General features: G+C 51.7%; 1 protein-coding gene across 2 annotated transcripts; it reads left to right on the top strand.

Moving 5' to 3' along the window:
• The first annotated feature begins 1,934 nt into the window (after nt 1-1,934).
• Nucleotides 1,935-26,222, top strand: Chaf1a (chromatin assembly factor 1 subunit A). Of its 2 annotated transcripts, XM_046444070.2 has the most exons (15): nt 1,938-2,164; nt 4,892-4,942; nt 6,883-7,742; nt 13,107-13,163; nt 15,395-15,597; nt 15,964-16,024; nt 16,392-16,460; nt 17,844-18,070; nt 18,398-18,566; nt 18,693-18,773; nt 19,174-19,266; nt 20,146-20,404; nt 20,879-21,348; nt 25,240-25,342; nt 25,740-26,222. In XM_046444070.2, the coding sequence occupies exons 1-15, from the start codon at nt 2,113-2,115 to the stop codon at nt 25,838-25,840; spliced, it is 2,856 nt and encodes a 951-aa protein (XP_046300026.1). In that variant the 5' UTR covers nt 1,938-2,112; the 3' UTR covers nt 25,841-26,222. The 2 variants fall into 2 exon arrangements, with proteins under 2 accessions (XP_058435200.1, XP_046300026.1); XM_058579217.1 differs by lacking the exon at nt 13,107-13,163 and having other exon boundaries at nt 1,935-2,164.
• Nucleotides 26,223-26,468: the final 246 nt, after the last annotated feature.

Raw genomic sequence — 26,468 nt, 5'->3', positions numbered from 1 at the left:
ATGATCTTTTTTTAAAAAAAATTTAGTTGTAGATGGACAAATAAACAAATATTTATTTATTTATTTATTTATTTATTTATTTATGTGGTGCTGAGAATAGAACTCAGTGTCTCAATCGTGTGAGGCAAATGCTCTACCATTGAGCCACAACCCCAGGCCCAGATAGATGATCTTCATTGATATTGATTCTCACGTCAACTGTTATTGATAACAATGTATTGAATGAATTGGAAATTAATAATGAATTGTAGTGAATAAATGATTCTAAAAAGAAGAACAAGAAAATGACACAACCAAGGTACTTGGAACTTCAGTGTTGAAGTTGTTGACAGGTTTGAGTGATTTTTTTGTACCTGAAAATTTTCACATGCCTCAAGAGAAGATTCTGGATTAGATCAGAGGGTTGCTTCAGAATACATATGCCCCAACTTCACTCCCCAAGATAATGATGAGGCTACTATGAATACTTTTTAGTTATGAAGAGTTTGGAAAAGCTCCCCATCTGATTCTGATACACACTTTGAACTGTGATTATTACAGAATGTCAGATAAGGGGGAGAACACATTCTATGGCTAAGACAGGGAGACTGAAGCTTTTGAGTAATGATACGGCTTGCTCCAAATGATGTCTTTTAGTTTCCTATTTCTCCATATTTTCCAATTCTATGAATTTAATTAGTCAATCTAATCCTCAACAGTACTCCAAACTTGGACTACTTTCCAATCTTTTCACATCATATCCATTTCTGTGATATTAAATTGCTGCTGAAGAAAACCTGTTTCTAGACTCATAGTCTGATACTGAAACCTTTTTTTTTTTTTTTGTATCAGGGATTGAACTCAGGGGCACTCAACCATGGAGCCACATCCCCAGTACTATTTTGTATTTTATTTATAGACAGGGTCTCATTGAGTTGCTTGGCACCTCGCTTTTACTGAGACTTGCTTTGAACTCAAGATCCTCCTGTCTCAGCCTCCTGGGCTGCTGGGATTACAGGCTTGCACAACCCCACCGGGCTTGAAGCTGTTTTCTGTATGATACTTTGTGTGTGCGTGTGTGTGCGCATTTGGAATGGAATCAGGGGCCCTTGCATCCTTGGCGAGCACTCTGTCACCGAGCTACATGTCCCTGCCCTATGTGAGGTTTTTAACCTGCATGATGTAAATAATTCCATAAAAATGGTATTTATGCATTCACTCAAATATTAGTTGAGCGCCTATGATCACTGCCAGATTCTGGTGATGAATGATACTTGCCTTCATTGAGCTAATGACAAAAACAAAAATTAGTTATTAAAATTGATTTATTATTCAGATGATACCTTAATATATAGTCATAGATATTGTCAAGAAAAGGAAGTGTTGCAAGCACTCGATTTTGTTACAGATGGAGGAGGTAAAGGTTTCTTGACGAGTCGATCTAAGATCTGAAATTTGATAGAAATCAGCCAGGAAAAGAGCTGCCTGTGGAGGAAACAGGCTTGTGCAACAATCCTGAGCATTAAAACAGAAACATCCGTTTTATTCATTCTCTCCGAATATATCTGCTGCATACCAAATGCTGCTGATGGCTGCCCAGACTCTATTTTGTTGCTCATATAGAAAATTTCATTTTAATTGTAGTTGCTATATTCAGCAAAAGTCTAATGAGGATAAACTCAAATCCTCAGAGTCCTCAGCTAAACCGTAGTTTCCAGTTGTCTCCGGCCCCCCTTAACCCTATCCCACACGCTCAGCCAATCGCAGTGCGTAGCTTTCAGTTAGACATCTCCCATGCCCAATCACAGGGCTTCTTATTCCAGCCAGTGAGCGGCGACCGGAAAGGAGCCCTACCTCGGCTCGCAGGAACATCAATAGAAGAGCCACAGGGGGAACGGAAGCCACGGCTCTCGCGAGGATGCTCCCGGCGCTCCTCTTTCCCGAGGCGGGATATCACGTGGTGCGGCCTCGCCCAATGGGCTCGCAGACTGCAGGGGTCGCCGCGGTTCCCGCCAAATACGAGCGCGGCGGCCGTGGCAGCAGTGGCGCGGGAGGGAGGGCGAGCAGCAGCGGCCGCTGGAGCGGAGCCCGCGCCCCCGACGCCCGAGAGGAGCTTGAGCTGCCGCCGGAGCGATGCTGGAGGAACCGGAGTGCGGGGTGCCGGGTGCCAGGGGAGCGGCCGCAGGTCGGTTCGGGCCTGCGTGAGGGAAAGGGGCGGCGCGGCCTGTGCGAGCCAAGAGGCCGCTTGGGGGTGGGCTGGCCTCTGAGCGCGAGCCTGCTGCTCCGGGCCAAGCGTGCCGTCCTCGGAGCCCTCGGATACCGGACAGGCGCCCAGTGACCCGGAGGACGCCCTTCTTGACGTTATTGTTGCAGTCGCGGTCATATATACAAATTCCTTCTTCCTGGCGCCTTTGCATCCCTTAGCCCTTCCAGGGCCTCCTGTGGATGACGGGTGCCTGGAGGGGAAACAGGCTCCAGAGATGGAGGGCCAGCTTTGCTTCTTACCGAGTGCACTGTGTCCTAAGAGAGTTGGACCTTGCAGCAGGTGGGGAAACCGAGGCTTGAGGTCACATCGGCTTGGGGGGGGACTGAAATCAGAGCAGCTGCCTCTGGGGATCTGGGCAAGCCCAGCCAGGTAAGAGGGTTGGGTGTTGCGGATTGCCAGGGAGCTGGACTCCTGCCTGCTGTGCGAAGTTGCTTTCTCCTCCCTGTTTCTTGGAAGGGGTCTTTCTAGCCTACAGAGGCTTCCCAGAACTGGGGGTGGTCAGCCAAATAAATCCAGACTGCCCTTCTTTCCTGCTTGACTCCACATGGTAACCCCAGCACTTGGCACAGTTCTTGGCACGTAGTAGTTGCCCAATAAATGTGTGCTGGTTGAATGAATTAAGGCCAGAAGGGATATCAACTAGTCTAGTCCAGGGCTTCTCAAGTCTCAACACTGTTGACATTTGGGTCTGTCCTTGGCACTGTAGCATGCCTGACCCACACCCACCCCATGCCATCAGCAACCCTTACTCTTCAGATGCCACAACCAAAAATGTCTCCCAGAGGCGCTGGGTTTGGATCCCTGCACCCTCCTTTCAGAACCATTGCTCTGATTTTGGGATTTCACAGACGCCTGCATATGACTAATATAAATAAGGCTGGGAGGACTCACTGTCGTGGAGCGGTGATCTAGGTGATCTTTTTATTTAACCAAGTCAGGATGTCTAGTTAAAAAACATAAAAGCAAATACCACTTGTTATGACCATATTATAACACGAAGTTCGTTTTAACACCAAATAAAATTAGGAAAGATGTAATCTCAAAAGAGCATTTGGGCTGGGGCTCTAGCTTAGTTGTGGAGCGCTTGCCTGGCATGTGTGAGGCACTAGGTTCAATCCTCAGCACCACATAAAAATAAATAAATAAAGGTATTGTGTCCATCCACAACTAAAAAAAAAACTTTTAAAAATAAAGAGCAGTCTGTAACACTATACACAGGAGTGTTGAATATATATCTTTGAATAGTCTGGTTCCTTGAGAGGGTTTTTTTGTTTTGTTTTTTGTAGTTGTAGAAGCCCCAGCCCTGAGTGGGTCCTTTTGTTATTGATCTGATGTGGGGGGCAGGGCATGTCTGTTTCCCCTTCAATTCATGCAAATAAGACCATGAGGTTATCCTGAGAATAAATTTAAGTGGCTGAAGATTATGGCGGGAGGGGATCTATGTTTTTATTAACTGAAAACTTAAATTTTTTTTTATTTACTTTAAATGATCAGAAAGAAAACATGGGCACCTTATTCTCCAGGCTTAGGTCAGAAGTTGGGTGGTAGGTGGCGATTTCAGCTGTGGACAACTGAGTTTAGAAAAACCCAGTCTGATTTTCACGTAGCTTTATGTGATTCCCAAAATAAGCTAAAATAGATTTTTCTAAGCCAGATTGCCAAGCAGGTGTGGTCTTATATGCTTAACATAACTGTTTAAAGATATTTATCCAAAGACTTGGTTCTATTCATGGTTAATTCTGCATCAACTTTGGTATTGTTAGATGCTTTTCTTGAGATTTTTTTGATTTGGAAAAATTTTCCTCCTTTAATGGAGCACTTCAGCTCCTGCCTGACAAGTTGAAAGTACTTTCAATTGTGTTTCCTTCCTACGCTCCCTTTAAAATGAAAATGAATTCTTTCCTGATTTACAAAGCTAGTGGTGATGTAGGGGGTGGGTTAGAAAAGGCATGGGGAAGTAAATAGGAAAATGTGTTTTTTCTCATATTTACCTTTACTCAGTCCACTGCTCATTGTCCCTGTTACTATCTTGATTGGTTCCCAGTGTGTTCCAGAGCCCACGCTAGGTGTTCTAGGTACCTATGAAACAACTCACTGCTGGCATCGAGCTGCCATTTTTTATTTATTTATTTATTTTTTGGCAGAAGGCATAATCACAAATATTTCATTGTGAGTGCCAAAAAGAAAACAAAACAAGATATGGAGGTAATCTAGGGCAGAATGTCTCAACTTATTAACATTTTGAGCCAAATGACTCTTTGGCCTGGAGGGCTGACCTGTTCATTGCAGGGTATTCAGGAGTATCTCTGGCCTCTACCAACTAGACTTTATTGTTGTTGTTTTTTTTTTTTTTTTTTTTTTTGGCAATTCTGTGGATTGAACCCAGGACCTCATACATGCTAGGCAAGTGCTTTACTAATGAATGAACTACTTCAGCCCCCTAACTATACCCTGAGCACACCTAAGATTTCCCCCTAAATAACAAATAAAAATGTGTCGGGGCGTTGCCCAGCATCCCTAAGGGGCAGGGGGCAGCATTGTACCCACTTGAAAATCCTCTTGTACATAATTGGCTCCGTGTGTATATTTGGTAGCTTAATGTTTCTAACACTTAATAATTTATCCTTTGCCATTTTTTATTCACAGCCATGGATTGCAAAGACAGACCAGCTTTTCCGGTTAAGAAGTTGATACAAGGTAACACTCTGGACACAGTTAAACTTTTATTCTGAATTTATGTCCTTCATCATCTCCTGGTGGGGTCCACAGCGAAAGCCTTCAGGGGCTGGAGGGAGAACAGTTGCTCCCTCTACAGGTTGACTGTCCCTTATCTAAAACGTGTGGAACCAGCAGTATGTCAAATTTCAGATTCTGTTCTTATTTCGGAATACTTATATGTACATAATGAGCTCCCTGGGAATGGGATCCAGCTGTTAATAATTATTGTTTTATATATGCCTTATACACATAGCCTGAAGGTAATCCTACAGTATTTATAATGTGCCTGAGTTTTGATTGTGTCCTGTCACCTGAAGGTGGGAGTGGATTTTTCTTCTTACATGTACTGTTGGTGCTCAGAAAACTTTAGATTTTGGAGCTTTTCCAATCAGGGATGCATAACCAGTACCAGGAAGCTGGGAAACCCATTTTGGGTACTGAAGATCGAACCCAGGTGCCCTTTATCACTGAACCACATGCCTATCAGTGTGTGTGTGTGGGGGGGCGGTGCTGGGGATCGAACCCAGGACCTTGTGCATGCGAAGCAGGCGCTGTATCAACTGAGCTATATCCCCAGCCCCGGAAACCCGTTTTTGTACCTTAGCTTCCCTTGGGAACAATAGTGATCCAAAGGTAGGGTTTCTGTACCTCAGCACTTGTGAGGTTTTGTAATTTTTCCCCCTCCCTGGGGGTGCTGTTCTGTAGACTGCAGGGGGTTCAGCAGCATCCCTGGCCTCCCAGTAGATAACAGTGGCCTCTAAGTTGTGATGACCAGAGGCATCTCCAGGCATTGCCAGATGCCCTGGGAGACAAACTGCCCCTATTGAGAACCACTATTGTACAGGAAGGTTAATGTCCCCAAATCCTTTTGTGTGAAATAGGGAGTGTATTTATCCTTAATCCAGAAGCAGCTGGATTGTATAAACTAGGTTGTTTGTCCAGTTTTCTTGCAGCAGTTTATGTCCTGTGGAAATTGACAGCAGGATGGATGTTGGTGGGAATTTTGCTGAGGGCATGTGTCCAGAGGGTGAAGACCTAAGGCAAAGCTGTAGAACTGGACAGAATCCTTGTTTTAAAAACTGAGAAAGTATACATGATCCCGAATAGGCTGATTTTATTTGCTCGATTACATTACAAAGTAGTGTTTTTGAAATGCTGGTTTGGCATTTAGGTGGGTGTAGGCTTGTTGGAAAGTCCATTTGATTGAATTTCCTCGCACTCCTCAGGTGTTGGCTACACATCTCTTACAGCCAGCCCCAGCCAGCCAGGTGCTGGGAAGACAGTTGACTGATGAGGAAATCTGGCAGCCTGGAGTGCTGGTACTACAAAGAAATCTTTTCATGAGGGTCTGTTTCTGCAAAACCAGAAACAGTTATCTTAATGGGTTTTTGTTTTTTTTTTACCCACTGTAAATACATTTGGGTTTTGAACTGGATCTTGATCAGAAAATCTTAAAATTTTGGCAATATCCCTGTTAAAAGATTGTCCCCCCCCGCCCCCGCTTTTTTTTTTTTTAATGAAGACTTTGGAAAAGTACAGCATGAAGCAATAATCTCATCCTGTCCCTTCCCCACTCCTTTGGTGTGCTAGGGATGGAGCCCAGTGCCTAGTGCATGCTCCGCACACACTCTGTCACTCAGCCACACCCCAGCCCTGAGAGCACCATTTTGCGGCACCGGGGATACAACCAGGGCCTTACACATGTTAGGCAAATGGTCTACCACAGAGCTACACCCTTAACCCCCAAAATTCCCCTCTTAAACTTGAAAGTTTCCGCCCAGAGTGCAGCAAGTTTTATTTTCTTTTTCCGATTTTTTTATTGATAAGGTGAATAATTTTCAAGCATACAGAATATTAAAGTATTTATTGTCACTGTACACTTCCACTGAAAGGGCAACCTCCTTCTCTCTTCATTCCAGCCCGTCTGCCGTTCAAGCGCCTAAATCTTGTCCCCAAGGAGAAATTCGAAGATGGGTCAGAAGACATTGGAAGCTCCCAGAGTGTTTCTGTGGAAGGGAAAGTCCCCGATTTAGAAACATCTTTGGACAACTTGGAGAACAACTGTCATATGGGTTCTGACCTAGACTTCAGACCCAAACTTGTCAATGGGAAGGGTCCCTTAGATAACCTCATAAGAAATAGAATCAAAACCAGCATTGGCCAGAACATGGTCATTGTTGATTTGACGGAAGACTCCAGCGACCAGCCAGACAGTACTGTGGACCAGGATGAATTTAATCCCGAAGCCTCCCTCTCAAGGGAGCCTGCCAGTGGGATTGGAGAAGGCCCAGGTCAGGGGCTATCAGGGATCATTCCCAGCCATGGTCTGGTGATGTTTCCTGCAGAAACCCTTTCAGACATTCCTTGTAAATCAGAAGAGGAGCCTGTTGGCTTTGAAGCCCTGAAGAGGAATGGCAGCTCTCAGGAAGGTGCCCCTCAAAGCTGCTCAGAGCCAACAGGGGGCCCAAGAATGTGCCCCCAGAAGGAGCAGGACAGTTGGAGCGAAGCCGGAGGCATCCTGTTCAGAGGGAAAGTTCCTGTGGTGGTCTTGCAGGATATCTTGGCAGTGGAGCCTCCTCAAGCCAAGCCTCTCGGGACACCCCTGGACAAGAGCATGGCCTCAGAGAATGAGGCGCTAGAATCCTGCCCTGAGGAAGACTCTGCCCTTAGCCACTCACCCCTGAGCTCCTCGTCCACCAGCTCACCCGAGGGGCAATTGGCTCCTGGAAGACAGCATCATGGTCCCAGCCCCTCTTCTACCTCCACGCCTCTCCACAGAGTGAGTATCTCCACAGAACCCCAGGTCCTGGTGCTGCCTGGTCCCTACACTGGGTCTTGGGACTTACTAAAGATGCAGAATTCTCTCTGATAGTGAAATCCATGAGTTGTTTGGTTCTGTGTGTGTTGTGGTGGGCTGAGGATGCTATTCAACATGGTGCCCATGTCTCGTGGAACAACCATTTCAGCCTTTGTCGCCCATACCTGACTGATAGCTGTGTTGGTGAACAAAGACTGTGGGCAGGTGTGCCCTCACTTCCTACTTGAGCTTTCTTTCCTCCACTCCTTCCTTCTGTCCCAGTGTAGACCTGTTGGGGTGTCTTTGAAGTGGCAGCAAGACAGTGGGCAGATGAAAGGGAAACTAAAATCCGCTCTTGGCAGCAATGCCACCTTCTTAACCTTGTCTGCAGTGACAGGAATAGGAACATGAGGGACCTGTCACCATAGTAAATGACCTAGAAAGGTGACCTTCAAAGAATGTGCTTCTTGCTGGGCACGGTGGCACACGCCTATAATCTCAGTAGCTTAGGAGGCTGAGTCAGGAGGATTACGAATTAAAAGCAAGGTGCTAAGCAACTTTGTAAGACCCTGTCTGTAAATAGAATAACATACAAAATAGAGCTGGGGATGTGTCTCAGTTGTCGAGTGCCCTTAGTTCAATTCCTGGTACCAAAAAAAAAAATATTTATTTTTAAATAAATATTTATTCTAAATTATAGGTGGACACGGCATCTTATTTTACATTTATGTGGTGCCAAGGATCGAACCCAGTGCCTTGTGCATGCGGGGAGAGCACTCTACCACTGAGCCCCACCCAGCCCCAGCCCTTTTTTTTTTTTTACTATTTATTATTTAGTTGTAGATGGATACAGTGCCTTTATTTTATTTTTATGTGGTGCTGAGGATCGAACCCAGGGCCTCACACGTGCTAGGCGAGTGCTCTACCGCTGAGCCACAACTCCAGCCCAAGAATATGTGCTTCTTTAATGCTTTAAGCACACCCATGTGGAAAATGCTTGGGAGAAGGAACATTTTGGATATGGGAATATTTGCGCATATATAATGAGATATCTTGGGGATGGCACCCAGGTTTAGGCACAAAATTCATCTATGCTTTGTGTACACCTGTTTTTTTGTTTTCTTTTCTTTGTGGTGTGGTGCTGGGGAGGGAACGAGGACTTCAGACATGCTGATCACTGGACCTCATCCAGCCCTTTTTCTGTGCCCTGTGCAGTAGCCCAGTCGTTAGTACACAACATTCTGAATAGCATTTGTCCCATAGGGTAGGGTATTGAGTCCTCTGCCTGTGGCGTCATGTTGGTGTTCAGAAAGTTTCAGATTTTGAAGGATTTGCGGTTTCAGATTTTTGGATTACAAATGCCCCATCTTTATTATTTCTAATAAAGCACAGTGGTGAATTTCTCGATTTTCTCATTTTTAAGGTCTCAAAGGTCCAGGCACACGGTTGGGGATATAGCTCAGTTGGTGTAGAGTGCTTGCCCCACATGCACAAGGTCCTGGGTTCATTCCCCAGCACCACAAAAAATAAGGAAAAGGGTCCAGGCACAGTTGCATACACCTGTAATCCTAGCATCTTGGGAGGCTAAGGCAGGAGGATTGCAAGTTCAAAGCCAGCCTCAGCAATTTAGTGTGACCTCATCTCAAAATAAATCAAAAAGGGCTGAGGATGTGGCTCAATGGTTAAGTGCCTTTGGGTTAAATTCCTTGGTACAAAAATTTAAAAAGGTCTCAAGAGTGAAACTCATAAAAATCAGTCCAGAATCCCAAAATGTATTGTTTGATTTGATTGTACTTTTGTATGTTCACTTTAAATCTTTTTTTAAGTTGTAGTTGCACACAATATCTTTATATTGTTTATTTAGTTTTTTATGTGGATCAAACCCAGTGCTTCCCATGTGCTAGGCAAGTGCTCTACTCTTGAGCTACAACCCCAGCCCCACTTTAGATCTTTATGTGATTGGATCTTAATTTGTACCGGAGATTGAACCCGGGGGTGCTTAACCACTGAGCCACATCCCCAGCTCTTTTAAAAATTTTTTATTTTGAGAGAGGGACTTGGTAAGTTGCTGAGGCTGACTTTGTACTTGAGATCCTCTTGCCTCAGCCTCCTATTACTGGGATTACAGGCGTGCATTACCCAGATAGGGCAGGAGACTTTCACTTTGAGAAACAATGATCTGGGAACTGCCTTTTTTAGAAAATACCAAGCTCTCTGGAAAAGCCAAAGGTTCTTTTTTGCTTTACGACCTTTTACCGTGTAGTTTGTTTGCAATTAGGTGTGAAATTTAGTGTATTTTATTGATGATACAGGATGAATGTTCCCTAGACGGCAGTCATGATGCTGGACCCTCTGGCTTGTCTTGGTGTCAAATGAGTCCAGGTTTCAGATCTTTTCCATGCAGATGAATTTACTGCCAGCTGCATGGCTTGCAGCTTCTGCATCTCTGGGTGAAAATTCATGCATACGTGTACTGAGCAGCGGTGACTGAAGGTCACTGGATGGGTGTGCACATGATAATGCTATTCTATATAAGGACATGAACACCTGTGGGGGTTCTGGAATCAGTGGACATGGGGAAGGGGGCGTGACCGATGCAAGGGTTACATTTCATCATTACACCTTGACCTCGGGACCTCCTGCTGAATCTGCCCTGGGGTTGCCTCTTGTCATTTTCTGATCCTCTGCATGGGAGAGATCCCTCAGAAATACACAGTAAACTTTTGTTTCCTCACGAGAGATATGTGTCACTCATCCTTGGAGGGGAAGTCGTCTTTTAACTGCTCTGTTCTTGCTGTGGTGTGGAAGGGTGGTTGCTGCTGCTGCTGCTGCCGTCCTCACTGGCGGGGGGCTTCTGCGGCCTCTGTGCTGTGCCATGGCAACATGATAACCCTCTGCACCACCTTGGGCTGCTGAGAGACTGAGCACTTGCCAACTCATAGGGGCGCATCCTTGTTGCCGTAGGTTGGACTGCTCTGGGGCTGTCACTTCCCTGCCTTGGCTCCCCTGCTGTTGAGTTTCTCTCTCCTGCACCTAGAAAATCCTGGTCCTTGAGAAAATGTCAGAACCACTGGGTATGGAGAGGCTTTGCAGGTGCTTTAATACCCAGACTCAGTGGGGTCCATCTTGCAGAGAGCATGGTTGGGTTTGTGCTTGAACTTCCTCCTAGGGTCCTGGGTCAGGCCTTGGCTGGATAGTTGCTGTCTGGCCAAGCTCAGGTGGGCAGCATGTGCCAGAATCATGTGTAATTCAGAGTGAGCTCTGTCAACACCAGACCCTATTTGAGGACGGTAGTGTTGTATCAGACAAGAAGGTCCATGCACATTTATGGAAGCAGTGGCCGTGCTGGTCTAGAACCAGGTGGCAATTGCTGGGGCCCTAGGATATTCCGAGCCTGAGCCTGCTGTCACGTGAACCTGCTCCTCCTGGGGACCCAGTGCTTGAAGCCTGGTGGCAAAGAGAAACCTCCTGCAAGGCTGTACACTCTAGATGAGGCTGAGTAATTCTGGGCACAGCTCGGTGAGTGTGTGTCCCCTCCAGTCCCCTCATCTAGGAAGCTGGCTCTCATTGTGCACTGGACCCTCCCAACACGAAGGGCAGCAACAGAGATACCGCCGCTCACATTTTCTGTTAGGCCCTTTAGTGTGGCGGTGAAGCCCATAGACTCGGCAGACCAAGTGCGTTCTGGACAGATGCCTTTCCATCAGCGTTTGTTGAGACTCACCAGGCTGAGCACAGCCGTCATGCCATAGCAGGTGCTCACCTCTCATGTTCGGTGGGACCCAGGAGCTAAGGCCGTCTCCTGGGTTGTGTCTGACTCCATGCGTGGTCCTTGGCAGAGGTTCAGATTTTCTAGATAAAGATGTCACGTTAAGGGACTGGGGGTGTGGCTCAAGCGATATCGCGCTCACCTGGCATGCGCGGGGCGCTGGGTTCGATCCTCAGCACCATGTACAAATTTAAAAAAAAAGATGTTGTGTCCACCGAAAACTAAAAAATAAAAAAGTAAATTAAAAAAAAAAAAAAAAGATGTCACTTCAACACAGCCTTGTGTGCCTGTTGGAGCCTCTCCAGGTTTATGGGCCTTTTCTTTTTCAGCCTCCTCTGCGAGTTTGAATGGAACCTGGAGAGATATTTCTCCCCACTGTGCTTGGTTTTAATCGTCTGTCCGGGAAACCTGGTGGGAGGTGCGTGGGCCAGTAGTGTGAACTCTTATTCCAGATATGTGAGTGGAGTCCCCTTGTCTTGGCTGTGCATGTAGCCTCCTTTCAAGGTGGTAGAGATTTTTGTGCCTAAGAGTCTAGGGCTCTGGACTAGATCTCCCGTCCCTGAAGCTGACTGTTTTCTGAGAAGCAGAATTGAGTTGTGGCTCCATGGTTAGCACTTGCCTGGCAGGTGTGAAGCCCCCAGTTTCATCCCCACCACACACACAAAGGCAAAGTATCCATCAGAGGCCCACACCAGTCCAAGCTGCAAATATGTTTTATTTACTTGAAGTTGTACCAATTTTTAGACGTTATGTTAAAAATTTGCATGTTCCCCGGGCTGGGGATGAAGCTCAGTTGGTAGAGTGCTTCCCTCGCATGCACAAGGCCCTGGGTTCAATCCCCAGCATGATTCAGGTGTCAGCTCCTCCTGGGAGTCAGTGGCTCTTGGCTCAGGTTCCAATAAGAGCTCCATCCCTTGGGAATGACAGGTCCTATCTCCTTTGCTACAGGTCCCTCAACGCCTTTTTTGCCTGTGGCTTTTATTTTTGAGCTTGCCTCTGGTTTCTCCTGCACTCAGCACCTTCAGTCCTTCCTTTATCTGCCTCCCCACCCTCCCCCTTATCTAGTCCCAGATACACGCAGGTACATGCACATTTATTGGAGTCTGTGACACCGTGGTGACATCTTGTTTCTGTTGGTAGGAACATGGGTAGCTGTGAAAGGATGAAGTGTATCCTGTTTTGCAAAGACATTCTTTTCTTTTTTTTTTTTTTAAAGAGAGTGGGGAGAGAGAGAGAATTTTTTAATATTTATTTTTTAGTTCTCAGCGGACACAACATCTTTGTTTGTATGTGGTGCTGAGGATCGAACCCGGGCCACAGGCATGCCAGGCGAGCGCGCTACCGCTTGAGCCACATCCCCAGCCCGCAAAGACATTCTTAATAGTGGTGGCCTCCTAGTTGCTCCTTCTGTTTCCCCCAGGGACTTCAGGGAAGGTGTCTATTGGGAAAAGTGATTGAAACAATCCCTGCTTAAAAATAAATCTCCTGGGCTGGGGTGTTCCCTTACCTAGCATGGTGAGGCCCTGGGTTTCATCCCCAGTCCTGCAAAAAAGAAAACAAATGTCTTTCTATTTCAGATAACCAAGAAATTCGTCAAAGGGTCCACAGAGAAGAACAGGATGAGACTGCAAAGAGTAAGGCGCTTTCCCTGCAGGAGAGCATAGTCCCACTTGCCTGCTGTGCCTGTTGGCCTTGTCACCAGCAGAGCCCTTTGCTCCTCGCTTGTCCCATTTTCACCTTCCCTGACCATCGGGTGACGTTGTGGACGTTGTAGCTTGTGGGTTACATCACTTTTTGCTAAATCCTAGGGTTTTGCACACCGCCTCTTCCTAGCCTAGGAGTAGGGGTGGTAGTCTTCTGCCTCAGTAGCTGGCCACTCACAGGCCTGGGCTTGGCTTGGTGGTAGAACCTTGTTCAGCAGATGTGTGGCCCTGGGCTCCACCCCTAGCACCAGAAGGAACCTGATCCCTGCAGCCCTATTTCTTCAGAGGAATTTTAGTCCCTACACAGAGTGAGGGGCTGGGGCTATAGCTCAGTTGGTAGAGTGCTTGCCTTGCATTCACAATCCTAGTACCACCAAAAAATAATAATAATAATACACTAGAGGAGTGATAATTGTTAGTGACTCCCTGTCCAGCTTTGCTTCTGTTAATGGGGTTCACCATGTTTGGGTGTGTGCGTATGTGTGTTACTGGGGATTGAACCTAGGTGTACTTTGCTACTAACTTATGCAGCCCTTATTTTATTTTGAGTTGGGGTCTTGCTGATTTGCTGAGGTTGTCCTTGAACCTGCCATCCTCGGGCCTCAACCTCCTGAGTCACTAAGATGATAGGCGGGTGCCACTATACCCAGCTCCTTTGGTTCTTATTATGCCAAAGTTTAGAGACAGCCACTGAGGTACCCCATCCCCTGCAGCTTAGGCAAGGGGCCCTTTCAGCAGTTGGCTCTCAGTTCCCCAGGGTTTCCTGGGCCTCGTTAGAGCTGCACTCAGGTTTTTTGTGCTGGGTATTTAAGCCCCATGCTAAGCTCATGCTCTACCTCGGCTCCATAAATGTCGAGAAACAGCCTCAGGTATAGCTAAAGACATGTGCTTTACCTGGGATTTCAAGCTTTGGCTTCCTGATTTAGCACCTGGGAGCAGTCCTCCCCATCCTGCCATTGTGCCCGTGGTCTCATCTAGAACAGACCTGTCCCCTTTCTTGGGCATCTTCCAACTCCTGTGGTGCTGCATAGGATTCTTGACAAGTCCCTGGACAAGAAATGGACACTCGGACCTGTCAACATGATTGGAGGTCCATCAAGGCAGGGTCAGCATGTTTCTTCACAGCCGAAAGCTTGGTCCTGTGGAAATAATCTTGGCTGTCCAGGAAGGACGCGTCCACCCTCGGCCAGTCAGGTGGCTTGTCTGAGGGTAATATGGGGATTGTAGTCAGCCAGTGCCTTGAGCCACAGGCCACCTCTGCAGAACAAAGCACCGTGAAGTGAAGCCCACCCTCCGTGGAAAGCCTCAGGGACACTGGTCGTTGAAGCCCCCAGTACCATTGACACTGCCCCAGCCTTTGAGGTTACTCTGTCCTTTCTTCACATGAAAGATGGGTTTAAGTTTTAGTTAGATTTTTGTTTTACTTTGTTTTCTCGTTTACTCTCACCTGGTAAGACTCGCTCATGGGTCCCCTGGCCTTGTCTCGTCCCAGTCTTCATTGTCACTCTGTGGTTTGGGGTGGCAGGTGGGGGGTGTTTGTTTTGAAGGTAGGAGACGGAGCCTGGGTGTTCCTGTTCATTTTGACACACTTTTCTGATTGAATACACAGTTGGAATTTAATAGCGGAGCCGGGCGTGGGGCGCAGTGTCCTCTGGCTTTTTTGTGTGTGGTGCTGAGAATCAAACCCAGAGGCCCTGCCCGTGCCAGGCAAGTGCCCTACCACAGCTTCGCCTCAGCTCCTATTTATTTATTTTTTAATCTTTGTTTTATTTATTTGTTTTTATGTGGTTCTGAGGACCGAACCCAGGGCCTCGCAGGTGCCAGGCGAGCGCTTGACCGCTCAGCCCCAGCCCCCTGTGTGTCTTTTAAGTAAGTGTTTTGTGAAGTGCCCCTTTTTGTTTCGTGAGAGACAGGCTGGCCTGGAACTTGCAGTCCTCCTGCCTCGGCCTCCAGCCTTCCTGGAAGGCAGCGTGGCCAGCACGCCTGCGGTGCCCATGTTTCAAAGTCATTTTAAATGAGTCTTCTGCTGCACCTCCCCCAGGGCGCTGGGACGAAGGCCTGGTGTCATGGTGGGTTTTGTGAGGGAGCCGCCGAGGCCTCTGGAGCTGCTCCTCGTGCCTGCCTTCAGGGAGGGCCCAAGGACCAATGTGCTTGTCCCCCAGGAGAAAGAGCAGTGGAGGGAAGAGAAGGAGAAGCTGAAAGAAGAGGCCCGGCGGGCCAAGGAGGAGGCCAGGAGGAAGAAGGAGGAGGAGAAGGAGCTGAAGGAGAAGGAGCGGCGCGAGAAGCGGGAGAAGGACGAGAAGGAGAGGGCGGAAAAGCAGCGGCTCAAGCAGGAGAGGCGCAAGGAGCGGCAGGAGGCTCTCGAGTGAGTGCCTCGCCCTCCCGAGGCCGCCACGCCCCTTGCAGGCTGCACCTCTGAGCCCAGGGGGTCGGCCTCCTCGGGCTTCCCCACTTGTCACTGCACTGGGGTGACCGGCCTTCTGCCCCCGCTCAGCCTGGAACAGCTGCCGCCCAGGGGCTCCTGGGGCATGCGGGTGGCTGGGCGGCCTTCTGTTCCCGCCACTTCCCTGTCCAGCGTCATCAGTTTTCTTGGTTGACCCTGTACCCCGGCTTTGTGGGAGACTGGAGCAGTTGATGATCGGTGGGTGCAGACTGTGGTGTTAACAGCCGGGTGCCACAGTCACTGCCAGTAGCCCAGCCAAAACCTGACCCGTGGTTCGCTGTCTCACAGGGCTAAACTCGAGGAGAAGAGGAAAAAGGAGGAGGAGAAACGGTTACGGGAAGAAGAAAAGGTAGCATGCTGCCCCCTGCCTCTCAGCTTCTGAGGCCGCGTGTTGGAAATGCCCTCTCTGCCCCCGCTACGCCTTGAGCTTTCTGGGCAGCTTGGTGACACCCATGGGGACCAAGTAGCCTGTTCAAATGCCACTGGTGTCACCGGCTCTCTGTGCTGGCTTTCCACGCTCCTGCTGGCCGGGCATCTTGACAGGACTTGAGCCTTCGAGGATAGCTGCCATTCTGAGACTGGCTGCACTCCCTATATTGTGGGCTGATGGGTTTGTGGGCCACAGTCTCGTGGCCCTTTGCTCGGGAGTGCTTGGGACTCGGTTGCGCCCTGAACGCAGTGCTTCTCCACCCCACCCCATCCCTGTCTCTTCATAGCGCATTAAGGCAGAGAAGGCTGAGATCACGAGGTTCTTTCAGAAGCCAAAGACTCCGCAGGCCCCCAAGGTGAGCAGCACCCCCTCCCTGGCTCCTCGTGTCTTGAGACTTTCTCCCTTCTAGAAATGAAGAGGGGTCTGCTGAAGACGGGGCCTTCATTTACCCAGGGGCACCTTCATTTCTGCTGCCGCCTGCAGGTTTCATATCTGGTCATTCATTTCATCCCCAAAACAAAAATGTGCGTGCCTGGTAGCAGTGCAGAGCCACCAGAGCTTGCCTGGGAGTGGGAATCAGGTGCTCAAGACAGGCACAGCGTGGAGCCGCCCAAGACTGCTGGCGGCCAGACCTCCGCTCCGGGCTGCAGTGCACCTGGCCCTCTTCTCAAGGGAGCTACCGGATGCTGTGCTATGTGTTCACACCCTGTGCACACGAGTGTGTATTTCAGGGTTGTTCTGAGTTGGTCGTGGTCTCTGTGTGTTCAGCCATGGTCTCAGGTTCTTGCCGTGGTATATTTTATATCTGTTTGATTCCTTTTTTTCAATTTTTAACTTTTTTTGTTCCAGGGGTTCAATCCAGGTGTCTGCCACTGAGCCACATCCCCATCCCTTTTTATTCCAGGCTTACCTGGAACTTGGCCACCCTCTGCCTCAGCCTCTTGGGTCCCCGGGATGACAGGTGTCCTATCATTCTGGCCATTTTTAAACATGTACTTCCTTGGCCTGGAGTGGCTGAATTCCAGGTGGTTGGCCTGAGGCTTTGTGGGTTCGCCTGTGCTGTGGCTACGCCCGCTTGGTCCACCTGTTGTCTGCGCGTTGCCCAGTGCAGTGGTACCACAGCCACCAGCAGCATTTCCTCCTCACCCACACCATGCTCCTCTGCATGTCCTGCTGCATGCAGACCCCATGTTTGCTCACACGAGGGTGGGCCCTGAAGGGGGTTGGCCAGAGGAATCCGATCTCCCAGAGTTCACACTTGGATGAGACGGAGCAGCTGCAGGGTGTTTCCGGTTCCGGGCAGTTTGCGTGGCTCTCCTGGGCCCTGGGAGGGGAAGGGGTGGCCCACCAGACCCGCTTCTGCCTCTGTCTCAGGTCACCTGTGTCTGTCCATCCATCTATTGAGGGGTAGCTTACACACACAGTAAAATTTACCCTTTGGGAGATGTTTGGTGAGTTTTGATAAGTGGTAGAGGCCTTGTAACTGTCTCCTTGGTCAAGGCCTGGAAACTGTCTACCAGTCACTGAGACCTCCTCTGGTTCCTCCTCCTCCTCTCCCGGCTCATGAGCCACAGGATGGACAACCTGCAGCCTTTGCCGACGAACTTGGCGGTATCTCTGCTTTTGGATGTGTCCTTTGACAGTGGCCCGTCGTGGAGGCAGCAGGCTCTGCACATTTTCTCCATTGATGAGTGTCTTCATTTTCCACTCAGTGTCCCATTGGGCCACTCTTTTTCAGACCCTGGCTGGCTCCTGTGGAAAGTTTGCCCCCTTTGAAATTAAAGAGCACATGGTCCTTGCCCCCCGCTGTCGGGCTACCTTCAACCAAGACCGCTGCCATCAGCTGGACCAGCTCCTCCAGCAGCAGAGTGGAGATAGCTCCTTCTTGAAAGAGCTAAAAGGCCGCCAGCCCCTCAGGTCCGGACCCACCAGGCTCTGCAGCCGGGACACAGATGTTTTCAACAGGTAGAGCCTGAGGACACCGTTCTCTTCCCAGCCACCTGCCTGCCTTTGAACCCTGCCATCTCATTGTCCCCACTTTCCCAGGTGGGCTCCTATTTCCAGCCTCTGCAGCAGAGGGTGGCCCCGTGCTCCTGCTGGGCTTCCTAGTCCACAGCCCTGTGCTGGTGCCTGCCGTTGGGGCATCCCTGCCATGTGCTGCTCCCTGTGCTTGGAGCTGGACAGTGCTGCTGTTCAGCTTTAACCTGTGCGCCTGTCCTTTAGTGGGTCCTGGGGTGCGGGAGGCGGGGAGCCAGTGGCAGAGGAAGCAGACTGGATGCCTTTATTTGCCAGTGACATGGTGATCGTGGGCAGCAGCAAGGTGGCTGGCATTCCTGAGCGGAGGAAGTTTGGCCGGATGAAGCTCCTGCAATTTTCTGAGAATCACCGGCCAGCGTACTGGGGGACGTGGAATAAGAAGACAGTGGTCATCCACCCGCGGAACCCTTGGGCCCAGGACAAGGTAGGGGCTCTCAGGTGCCCAGGCCCACATGTCCTGCTGCATGCAGACCCCATGTTTGCTCACTTCTTGGCCGTGCCCTTTCCCCCACCTGTCGACAACAGTGACTCCCTATGTCTCTCTTTGCAGGCGCTGCTCGACTATGAGGTAGACAGCGATGACGAGTGGGAAGAGGAGGAGCCTGGGGAGTCCCTGTCCCACAGTGAAGGGGTGAGGGCAGGTCTGAGCACAGAGCGGCCCCTGCAGCCAGGTCTGAGACCCAGGCCTGGCCCGTGCTAGGCAGGTGTTCTGACGCTGAACCTCACCTCAGTCGGGCAAAGCCAGCCTGGGCCTCGCTTCTCCTATGGAGGTGCTTCCTGTGGCGGTGGCATTGGAGGCAGCTGGCCCGGGGCCTGGCCATGGGCTCCACTGCCTCCTCCTGCCAGCTGTGCTGCCCGAGTCTGGTAGCCTGATTTCCAGCCACCATGACCCCATGCTATCTGTAGGAGTGACCCTCATGTGGATGGAACCTGGGCCTCTCAGGCTGGATGAGAGCCCTGGCCTGGATTTGAGTTTTAATGACACCCACGTTGTTTCCTACATGACAACTTATTCATTTTTTCTCTTTGAGGACGATGATGATGAGGTTGGAGAGGATGAAGATGAGGATGATGGCTTCTTCGTGCCCCATGGATACCTGTCTGAGGACGAAGGCGTGACTGAGGTAAAGGGTGAAGGAGGAAGTGACTGGCTCAGAAGTTCGCTTAGGGGCTGGTGACGTGGTAAATGCCTGCCCTGGCCACCGGACTACCTGCTCCACTGTAGCTCCAGGTGGGTCCTCAGCCTGGGCTTGTTCGAGGTGGCTGGATCTGGACCTGGACCTGGTTTTACCAGGAAGGCAGCAGAATGTGTGGAAGATTCCCGCTGTGGGGCTCTCCTGGCAGAGCCCTGAGGACTGGGCAACCATGGTTGGGGCTCAGAGGGTCCCAAACTTGCTCAGCTGGAGAGTGACTGTGCAGCACCACCTGTGGTCCCCAGCAGTCCCAGCATTCAGTCTCTTGGGCTCAGGGTGCACTGCGTTCTTGAAACTGCTCCCAAGGTGTGGAGAACGTAGGACCCCATCACCAGCGGTCCCTCGTGCCTCCAGGTTGCCACCCTGCCACGACTCACCAAAACCTGCAAGATGCGCAGCCGTGCAGAAGCCACTCTGGGGCTCTATGTCATCTGCCATGTCGCAGCAGTGGAAGGGGAGGGCTGCCTTCCTGTGTCCTGGTGTGCCCCCAGACGTCTGCCACTTAGAGGATGGTCTAGGTCTGGCAGGTGGCAATTTGGGGTTGTTGGTGGTGATCACACACTGACCAGGAAGGCAGCTGGGCAGTAAGTTGCCTGCAGGGCAAGATCGTAGCAAGGTCATAGCAGCATCTGACTCGCCTTAAGCTGTCGAATGTCTGGAAATGCCCTGCCATGCCTCCTTCCTGAGGGCTGGGAGGTCGGCTCTGAGGCAACATCCTCCCCACTGGGCCTGGCTCTGTGAGTGGCTCCTGGCCAGGGCCTGGGTGGAGGGCGGTGGGAGCCCCCAGCAACTGTGCTTTCCTCCTGCAAGGAGTGCACGGACCCCGAGAACTACAAGGTGCGTCAGAAGCTGAAGGCCAAGGAGTGGGACGAGTACTTGGCCAAGGGGAAGCGGTTCCGTGTCCTCCAGCCTGTGATGATTGGCTGCGTGTGGGCGGCCGACAGGGACAGCTGCTCGGTCGCCGAGCTGAAGGTGCTGCAGCAGTTCACAGCCTGCCTTCTGGATACGGCGCCCTCAGAAGAGGAGCAGGCGCCCAGGGCCTCCAAGAAGGAGAGGAGGGACCAGCAGAGTAAGTGGTGGCAAGGCCTTGCTCCTGGGCAAGGCCGGCCTCAGCTGCCTGTCCTAGCTGGCTGTCCTCCGGGCCAGGGAGGGGACACAGGCCAGGTGCAGACTCATGCTCTGCCTCTCTGCACCTCAGCCCCATCTTGTCCTTGGTGACTTTAGTCATCGTCCTGGACATAGCTTGGAGCGCTGAGGAGTGGGAGGCCACTTGTGTCTCCAGGGCACGACCCGACTCTGCCTCCTCGCTTTTCAGAAGCCAGGGGTGCAGTGGCTGAAGGAGCACGTAGGCGGCAGGCCCGAGCTGTCTGGGCGGCGCTGCTTTCCCAGGCACTAGGTGCGCTGCCCTGCCTTGGGTCTGCTCTCCAGAGCCCCCCGTGGCCGAGCCTGCACCTTGCAGATAGTTGAGGACTTATGTGGCCGTGTCGGGCTCTGTCTGGGTGCACATTCTATCTTACCCACACCCTGTCCCCTGTCCCACCAGTCCTGGCCCAGCTGCTCCCGCTGCTACATGGCAATGTAAACGGGAGCAAGGTGATCATCCGGGAGTTCCAGGAGCACTGCCGACGAGGACTGCTCAGCAGTGACGTGGGCGGCCCCCCAAGCCCTGCCTCCCGCCCGCAGACTCCCACTGCCACCAGCGAGGATGCCGCTGTGCCCTCCAAGGCCAGGCTGAAACGGATTATTTCTGAGAACTCGGTGTATGAGAAGAGGCCGGACTTCAGGATGTGCTGGTACGTCCACCCGCAGGTGCTGAAGAGCTTCGACCAAGAGCACCTCCCCGTGCCGTGCCAGTGGAGCTACGTCACCATGGTGCCCTCGGCCCCCAGGGAGGACAGTGGCAGCGCCCCTGCTGCGGGGCCCAGCCAGGGACCGCCCGTCCCGCTGAAGAGGAAGGCTGCGGGGAGCATGTGCATCACGCAGTTCATGAAGAAGCGCCGGCATGACGGGCAGGTGAGCTGCCCCGGCTGCAGGAGCGGGAGCCTGCGGGGCAGCGGGCCCTGTGGTTCCTGCTTTCTTCTGTTTTCTGGTGCTAGGGATTGACCCCAGGGGCATGTGACCACTGAGCCACATCCCAGACCTTTTGAGAGACAGGATCTTGCTGAGTTGCTTAGGGCCTTGGGTTCCTGCCCAACCATAGGCAGCCTGGGTTAGTGTTCAGTGTGTCCCTTTTGTCATGAACTGTGGCGTTGCCCTGTGGGCACTGACTCCTGAGACCAGCGTCCTGTGCACTGAGACGGAGGTAGCAGTCCCCCCACTCAGAGAGTGGTGCTGCGTGGGTGGCAGCTGGGTGGGGAAGGTGAGAGGAGGGAGCGCAGGCTCCCGCTTGTGTCTGCTTCACACGTGAAAGGGCCGTAGGGGCAGAGGCCAGGTGAGGACTTGGATACCTTGAAACCTTTCTCACTGTCAAAGCAAGGGGTCCTCTGGGAACTCCCAAGAGGATCTGGTGTCATTGCTGTGACTGTTCCTGTCAGCCCCAGAGTCTCTGACCTGATGTGGCTTGTATGCAGAGCTCCCCTCAGCAAGTGCCACTTGACATTGTGGAGGACCCACAAATCCTTCCCTAAAACGAGAAGTGCTGGTTGGTCTGTCATCGGTGTAAGCTGTGCCTGAGGAGCAGAGTCCCCTCTTGTCGTTCCTCCCAGGCCATGTGAGAAGGAACCCAGGTTTGGCTGCCTGGCACAAAACTAGCTGGGGAACCAAACGTCCCAGATTGAGACTGACCAGGGCCCAAAGACACCCTTCTGTTTGTGTCGTTTTCCAAGCAGCTGTGTCGGCCTTTGCCCCCATCTGCCCTCCCTGGGGACCCTCAGTGCCCAGTGCTCTATCAGGCCTCCTGTCCCCAGGCAGCATGTCCCCCACCTTGTTAGACGTGGCTGTTTTCCCCCTCTCTCGGGCTGGCCCACATCCCTCAATGTGGAGGACAGTGGCTCGGGCACGCGTGCAGCATTGGATAGAGCCTGGTGTGGGTATCTGCGTTGCATGGGCAGTGTGGTGCTTCGTTATTTTATCCAACCTCCAACAAAGAGAAGGTGGCGGTCAGAAGGGTTGGCATGTGACACGTTGCAGGTGGCTCTCAGGAGTGGTGATACCTGGCGTCTTGTCTGCAGCAGCCTCAAGTAATCGGCAAGGTCTCCACTCCTCCCACATGAGGCTCCTCCAGGCTCAGCAGCACAGGGGGTCTTGCTGAAGACCCTGCAGTGCAGCCCAGGCCAGACCCAGCTTAGCCTGTGCCCCACAGTTCTGCCTCAGCAGGCCCCAGGGCTCCCTGAAGTCTGCATTTGTAAGGTACCCCCCACCCCACCCCCAGAAACTGATGGGAAGAAAAGTGGGTGCATCACACCAAGAGGCACATAGCACCTGGCTCCCCAGTGTGTCCCGAGAGCTGGGCCAGCCTCCTGCTGTGTTCAGCTCCCTCCTCGTTTTCTTTTTCCTTTTTACACAGTACTGGGGTTGGAGCCCAGGGGTGCTCTGCCCCTGAATCATATCCCAGCCCTTTTAAATTTTATTATGAGACAGGGTCTTGCTAAGTTGCCCAGGGTGGCCTTGAACTTGCCATCTTGGCTCCTCTGTTGCTGAGATTACCAACACGGATGTGCCACTGCGCCAGGCCTTTCTTCCAGCTCTTAGTCATTGGTCACCTCCCTCTGGGGAGGCTGGAAGGGTGGAAAGGGGCAGTTTTTTAGTTTTTGTTTTTTCTGAGGTGTTGGGAACCCAGGATTTTGTGCTGCTTGGCACTGAGCCCCTCCCCAGCCCTCAGAGTGCTCTTTAGCTGCCAGAGTCTGAGGAAAGGAGACCCTGACTCCCAGAAGACAGACCTGGGCAGGAACAGCTTCGGGGTGTGCGCTGAGCAGCTCTGTGGCCAGAGTGCACAGAGGCCACAGGTGGCTGCAGACGCCGGGTACCCCAGTCCTGCCTCCTTGGGGAGGACTGTTCCAAGACCCTAGGTGGCGTGTGTATAGAGCTTAAGTTGGGGTCTTTATTCCTGGGGCTGTAAATGGCCTCCCTAGAGCTCAGAGTAGTGTGACATTTGGCCTCGGCCAGTAGGGCTGCACTGGGCCTCCAGTCCCTCCTCAAGGGCCTCTAGCTCTAGGGTGCTTCAACTATTTGGGCCTCAGTTCTATTTTTATTTTTATTTTTTTTTTAAGAGAGAGAGAGAGAATTTTTTAATATTTATTTTTCAGTTTTCGGTGGACACAACATCTCTGTTGTATTTTTATGTGGTGCTGAGGATCGAACCCAGTGCCCCGCGCGTGCCAGGTGAGCACGCTACCGCTTGAGCCACATCCCCAGCCCAGTTCTATTTTTAAAAGTGTAGGGCTGGGGCTCTGGCTCAGCGGTAAAGCGCTCACCTAGCATGTGTAAGGCCCTGGATTTGACCCTCAGCACACATAAAAATCAATCGATAAATAGAGGTATTGTATTCAACTATAGCTAAAAAATAAGTATTAAAAATGTTTAAATAGGGGCTAGGGATACAGCTCAGCCGGTAGAGGGCCTGCCTCACACACACAAGGCCCTGGGTTCAGCACCCCATAAACAAGATTACATAGAGGGTCTACTTGCCCTGCAGCCAGGTAGCCCCTGTGACATGCACCTGGAGCCCCAGGTGCTGGTAGGCTCAAGCAGGAAGAAAGCTTGAGCCCAGTTCAAGGCCAGCCTGGGCAGCAGAGTGAGACCCCGTCTCAAAAATAAAAGGCAAAGAACAGCAGGCGTTGGCTCCTGTTTCCCTGGCCACTGCGATCAGTGCTGGTGATGGTGGTGGTCGGCCAGCTCCTGGCTGAGGGACTCGTGGTCCTTGGCCCTTGCTTGGGCCCCAGGGGCAGGGTGCTGGTTCCTCTGGACATTCTGGATCTGAAGAAAGTCTTGCTCGCCCCACCTGCTCTTCCCTGTGCGAGGAGAGCCAGTGCTGCAGGCGGTCTGGGGAGGTGGGCCTGTCTAGTCAGTGCTGGCGGCAGGAGGCCATAGGGCTGTGCTTTGGGCCAGCCGGCAGGGAGGCCAGGAAAGCACCTTGCACAACTGACCCCCTTGGGGCTGTCACTCTTCCAGGCAGATTTTTACAAAAGAGGAGTTCAGAAGTGTCTCGGAACGGCCTCCCAGTTGGGATGTGAAGCTGCCCCCGCTGGAGTGGGACCCTTGCTCACCGTCACTCATGTTGCCTGAGTGCTTGTTCTCCTTGGGCAAAAGCCAAGGGCTCGAGCTTCTCGGGGGTAGCAGCCCCTGCTCCATAGTCTGGGGCACTCCCACCAGCAGAGCTGGTCTAGCATAACGCAGATGGGGACTGCGAGGCCAGGCCCAGGGAGCAGAGTGCCCGAGACTGGAGACGGCAGCAGAGAGCGCAGGCCGGCTCAGATCAGGAAGTGGGAGCTTGTCGACCTCTCTCTTAACCCAAACTGGAAACCTTTTTTGGGGGAAGGTACCAGGGATTGAACTCCAGGGCATTCAACCACTGAGCCACACCCCAAGCCCTATTTTATATTTTAGAGACGGGTTCTTACCAAGTTGCTTAGCACCTCGCTTTTGCTGAGGAACTCACTGTCCTCCTGCCGCTGGGATTACAGGCATGTGCCTGGCTCAACCCAAAACAGAAACCATTTTTGTGCTAAGGCAGATAATGATGGTAGTTGTCAGCAATCTGACTTCAGCTCATTTAGAGAACCCCAGGATTTTCTTCAGCCACAGGTTCTCGGACAAACCATCAGGTTTAAAGAAGTTGTTGCCAGTTGCCGGGGGCCTTAGCGGGTGTGCACATGCAGGCAGGGAGGAGGGACTACTGGTGCCCACCACATACGTGGCATGTGGGCTCCTCTCCCTGCTGATGGTCTGTGTGCCCTGTCTGACCAGGTTGGAGCCGGGGATGTGGATGGCTTCCAGGCAGACACAGAGGAGGAGGAGGAGGAGGAGGAGGACGGCGACTGCATGATCATGGATATCCCGGATGTTGGGGGTGAGAAGGGTTCCGACCCTCTGCATCTCATTCAGATCGACAGGAAAGGGGAGAGCCATCCAGGCAGAGGGACGTGCAAAGGTTCTGCAGCGGGAATGGCTGAGCGGGAGGAGTGAGTGCAGGGTGAGGACAGGGGCTGAGACTGGCTGTCCGCCACTCTGAGTGAGGGGGGAGCTGGGACAGGGCCTGGGTGGGAAAGGACAGTATCTGACAGAGCAAGTGAGTGGGTCTACAGCTTTGGGGTGCCCCAGTGGTGACCTGAGCCTCCACTGGCTTCAGGGCTGTCCACCTCCTTCCACTGAAACAAGAAAAGGCTCCCAGAGCAGGGGTGGTGGCTCCTCACAGGGAGCCCCGTGGGTACAGCCAGCCACACACCCCTCCTTCTCACGCCCTGCAGAGGCCCAGGACCCGTGTGGAACCACTTCCGGAGCCGAGGAAGTAGTGAGAATGGACGTTAGCGAGAACCCACTGCCTGCCAGCCCACTCTGTGCCTCCTGAGCATCCCAACGGCCTGGCTGGCTGGGGCTTGTGTAGGGCGGTCAGGGGCCTCCATATGACGGATACTTGAGCGGACTACCGACTCCTGTGTACAGAGCACTTTGTCCTGCTTTGCAGACCTCCCGGGTCTGAAGGGTCTGTACAGGATGCCTGATTAGTTCTTGACGTTTGTAAAAATTGTCCCAAAAAGTTGCGTATTAATCTGCCTTTGAATAAAGCATTATGAGAGGCGATGACATGCAGGTGCGTGCCTGCCCCTCAAGCTCCAGAGCAGGGCCGGGGCTCGATGCTTGTAAACGAACTCAAGCACCAGAGGCACCCGTGGCCCAGCAGCGCGGGCACCTGGACTGTGTGGACGTGTATAAACTATTCTCTACCCTGAGCCGCCTCGTCTCCGTCAGTCAATATGTCCTTTCTGTGAGCAGGTCCGCCCGTCCTCCGCCCAGCATCTGAAAGCACCACCCATTCTGTTGGCCACTAAGTCCTTGTCCTCCTGGCTGACTAGTCCAGCACGTGCTTCTCCCAGTTCCTCTTCCTGCCCTTCAGGTGTGAGGAGGGGTCCCACTCCTCACCAGGGCCCTCGGGAGCCAGTGTTGTGCGTCCCAGAGCAGGGAGGGAAGGAGGAGCC

This window comes from Marmota monax, unplaced genomic scaffold (genome assembly GCF_021218885.2).
Source record: "Marmota monax isolate L192 unplaced genomic scaffold, Marmota_monax_Labrador192_F-V1.1 WCK01_AAM20220418_F8-fsc00102, whole genome shotgun sequence".
Lineage (NCBI taxonomy): Eukaryota > Metazoa > Chordata > Mammalia > Rodentia > Sciuridae > Marmota > Marmota monax.
The sequence above is the reverse complement of the archived record's forward strand: the minus strand, read 5'-3'. Positions and strand labels throughout refer to the sequence as shown.

Coding starts and splice junctions, on each gene's coding strand:
- Chaf1a (XM_046444070.2), top strand. CDS start 2,113: ATGCTGGAGGAACCGGAGTGCGGGGTGCCGGGTGCCAGGGGAGCGGCC. Junction 2,165..4,891: donor TGCCAGGGGAGCGGCCGCAG/GTCGGTTCGGGC, acceptor TTTTATTCACAG/CCATGGATTGCAAAGACAGA. Junction 16,461..17,843: donor AGACTCCGCAGGCCCCCAAG/GTGAGCAGCACC, acceptor ACTCTTTTTCAG/ACCCTGGCTGGCTCCTGTGG.